We start from the raw sequence: 3,749 nt of genomic DNA on the forward strand, positions 1-3,749 counted from the left end.
AGAGAGAGAGAGAGAGAGAGAGAGAGAGAGAGAGAGAGAGCTCGGCCTCGGGCAGCATGGGCAGCATGCGCGAGCGTGTAAATATTCCGGCCTGCACCGTGTCAGTGTCCAGGCAGGCGGGCTATAGGCGGGCGAGACCTACCCCAGCCCAACTGCGCTGGGAATAGCCGGGCTTGCGGCGTGCGTGAGGCCGTAGCCGTAGCTGTTCGCAGTGCGCGTGGCCCTCACCTCCTGACCGGGAGGGACGCCTCGCCTCGTCCTTGACTGACTGTCTGCTGCTGCTGCTGTGCCCGTATGAGTCGGCTGCGCCGCTGACGGGCCGCGGCGCTCCGCGTTATTGTTCTGCTTTGAGCAGGCTAGCCGGGTTGATGACCCGAGGTCGCCGTGGCGCCGTACTGGAGGTGAGCCCGAAGGTCAGCCCCCCCTCCCCCTCCGCTCCCCCCCTGGCCCGGAGCACAGCAGCCGCGAGGAGTGCGGGGCTGCTCTGCGGCTCTAGGGGACCTGCTGCTCGCTCAGGCATGGTTGTGTACTTGCCAGAGCGGTGCGGTGGGGCGATCCGTCACGCCTAACGCAATTTGGCAAAGGGGCGCAAGAGAAATTGGATCTCGGGCGGCTGTCAGCGAGCGCGCGCGCGCGCGCATGCCGCTGGCTCTGCAGGGACGCTCCTGCGCTACGGCCAAAGTTAGACTTGAAGCTTACGGACTGTTTTCTCTTTGTGTTGCAGTGCTTCGGGAGCTAGCGCGGTCGCGATCGACAACAAGATCGAGCAAGCCATGGTGAGTGTGCTGTCATGGCGCAGGGCGCAGGGTGCTCGGAGGAGACCCGCCTTGTTTGGTCGGTTGTTTACTAAGCGTGTTGCTTCCCTTCCAGGACCTCGTCAAGAGCCACCTCATGTTCGCGGTGCGTGAGGAGGTGGAGGTGCTCAAGGACAAGATCGCCGAGCTGATGGACCGCATCAACAAGCTGGAGCTGGAGAACTCCATCCTGAAAGCCAACGCCACACAGGAGACGCTCGAGCAGCTGCTGCTCGCCCCCAAGCCCTGCGACGTCGCGGCGCTCCAGCAGAACGGCGTCCCGGCGCAGCAGGGCGGCCAGCAGAACGGGGGGGCCACGCCCTGAGCGAGTCGCCCCCCAGTGCGCCGCCCTCCCGCCCCCTCCAGGATGCGCGGGCACGGGGCCGGCTGACGCCACCTTGGGTACCCCGATGACGCCTTCTCCAAGGCAACAGGGGCGCCTCCCGGGGCATCCCTCAAGACGCCATCCACTGTGAACGCGTCCCAGGCTCCCCGATGACGTCCTCTGCCGAGGGCGCACGGACCACCGCCGTTGTGGCGCCACGAGCGCCGCGCCGCGCCCGGTCCGCCTACCACTGCCTGTCACCGCGGTGTTGGATATGATTTGTTTTTCTTTCCCTTCCTCTTTAATTTTTTGTACGATGTGGCGTGTGACGAAAAATTTTGTTTCTGGTTGGCGCTTTTTCTTGTCTATTAAGTTTGCTCAGGTTGATGCTGTCTGGGCTTGAGAGAAACATGTGGGTGTGATAGCCGTTTTTGGTGGCCTGTCGAATCACTATCGGCAGTTTGAGGTACATGGTGTAAGTCGTGGAATGTGGTGGGGCACTTTTTTCCTCATTTTCAGTAGCTCTAGTCGTTACACATAAGACTGAACCCCTCGAAAAAGAAATGAAAAAATAATAATGATAATACTGTTATTTGATATGCCCCACGCCGTTCAAACACACGATGTGTAAAAGCACGGTCTGGTCGGGTGAGTTTTTTCGCATAATCGATTGTTCTAAGGTAGGGAAGCGGCCGTCGCACATTCCTTTCGCTGTGATGTAGGCAAAGGCCGCGAGTGAAAGCAAAAATACAGCATCAACCTCGTTTTGCTATTGCTGTTGTTTCGTTTTAGGTCTTTTAATTTCAAGCTTATTTTAAAGGACCTCATGTTTAAGAGCGCCTGGATTATTTCAGTATTTTACACTTACGTTTTGCAAAATGCAAGCATTCAAAGTCATTATGGCTGTGTTAGTATGTAGCTAGGTTAAGTCCATCTTCATTTTAAACTCGTTTCAACTTTCCTTCATCGTTTTCCCTACTTGCTGCAATCCTATCATATTTTTCTTTGGCTTTGTTATGTGTGAAGTGAATCAGCGATATCACTTGCCTTACTTTATGTTATTTTGAATGAGAAAACTCTGCAGTTACGGGGACTGGGAATTCCCCCTTATCGTTGCCAAATGGAAATCAATGAATCCGAATGAATCTCATTTCGCAACGTTATGTTGAAAATTTTCTTCCTCATGGAAGTTTGGAAATTCTCTCACGAGAATAAAACGGGGGACACCAAAAAAAGATTTGTAAAGGGTCAGTGTCCCTCTTAATATTTTTCGCTCAATGCTTGCGTCTTGCGCGAAAACATAATTGTTTTCCGAGTATTGTATGATTATATCGCTCATTTTTCGTAGTCACTAAAAGTACATTACCTACCTCTAATAGGGATCAGCTTATTCGGTCGTTTTAACAATGAGCATTAATGAAAACATACAATTATTCTATTATGTAGACGCATAAAATCTCGGCCGCACGCTTGGTAATTTTTTGTCATTAAAACGTGTTTTAATCACGGCGGTTTTCTTTCGCGTGCAGCGGTCGTTACTTCGCTTAGTCTAGCAAAAGCTTTATTTAAACAACCCGCGTGAAACCCAAACCCTTCCGATCAGGACCGGGGACTGTGGGGCCTGGCCGGGTCTGGCCGGGTCGCGCCTTTTGCTCTTTGGCTAATTGTTTATGACGCGTGGACTGTGCCATAACAACACTGCGCTAAAAACGGACCCTCCGTCTCCTTCTTCCACCATCTGTGGTCTTGCTCAATTAGGAGGCGTCATTAAAATGGCTCCACGGGTTTCATAACGGTTATTGCCACTTGCACAAGGCATGCGGACAGGGCGGGGAGGCCCATCACGGGGAGGCAAACCCGGCATCGTGCTCGGCATAGGTTTAAATGGTCTTGCCAAATTCAATTTTAACTTTTTTAAAAATTTAAGTCCCACCAATGACTGAGTAGAAATGGGCGCATTTTGCATTTTTAACTAACGGACCATACCAAAAGCATGATGCAGTTTGCCTGCTCGTGAAGGCTTCTTGCGACTTTAGAGTAACGGAAAGCTAGTATACGATACCAGTTGTTAGCTGCACGATCTTTTTTTACATAAATCTACAACTTACTATTTGCCATAGAAGGATTGTTCAAGTTGCCCACGAGTTTGGTCGACGTCAGAAGCTATTGATGAAATGTGTTGGACTTAACGACCCCATGCAAAAAAAGGGAAAACCCGCCATTTTTGTACCTCCTGACATGTGATATTGTTGTGTATAGGTACCCTCTGTGGTACATTATAAGGACACAAATGATAAGATGAAAGACGCTGTAGATTTTAAGTTTCAGTCATTAAAAATATTTCTTTTTGCATTGGGTCGCAAGTATGGCGTGTGTGTATATAGATGAAGTAAGAATTTTCATTTAAATTGTTATATAGAGTTATTTATTGTTGGTCATACATGAAACTACAATTTTTGATGTTCTTATCTTGTAGTTGCTTTTAAAATTATTAGATTTCGTTGTTGAAAGTGGGCAGCATAATATGTAGAATGTGAAATCTATCATGTGAGATTATTTTTCTTAGTTGTGTATTTTGATCGGATACAGAAACACATAAGCGTACTGTGAGATGTACTGTAAATATAATT

General features: G+C 49.8%; 1 protein-coding gene across 1 annotated transcript in view; it reads left to right on the plus strand.

Moving 5' to 3' along the window:
• The window catches only part of LOC113208907 (TSC22 domain family protein 3), a 34,401-nt gene extending 31,085 nt beyond the window's left edge, over positions 1-3,316 (plus strand). The window contains exons 2-3 of the mRNA XM_052271646.1: positions 725-776; positions 871-3,316. Of these exons, the coding sequence (XP_052127606.1) occupies positions 725-776; positions 871-1,119 (301 nt within the window). The 3' untranslated portion in view covers positions 1,120-3,316. The remainder of the gene's footprint in view (positions 1-724; positions 777-870) is intronic.
• The last annotated feature ends 433 nt before the right edge of the window (positions 3,317-3,749 follow it).

Source organism: Frankliniella occidentalis, unplaced genomic scaffold (genome assembly GCF_000697945.3).
Source record: "Frankliniella occidentalis isolate FOCC.00 unplaced genomic scaffold, Focc_3.1 Scaffold168, whole genome shotgun sequence".
Classification (NCBI taxonomy): domain Eukaryota; kingdom Metazoa; phylum Arthropoda; class Insecta; order Thysanoptera; family Thripidae; genus Frankliniella; species Frankliniella occidentalis.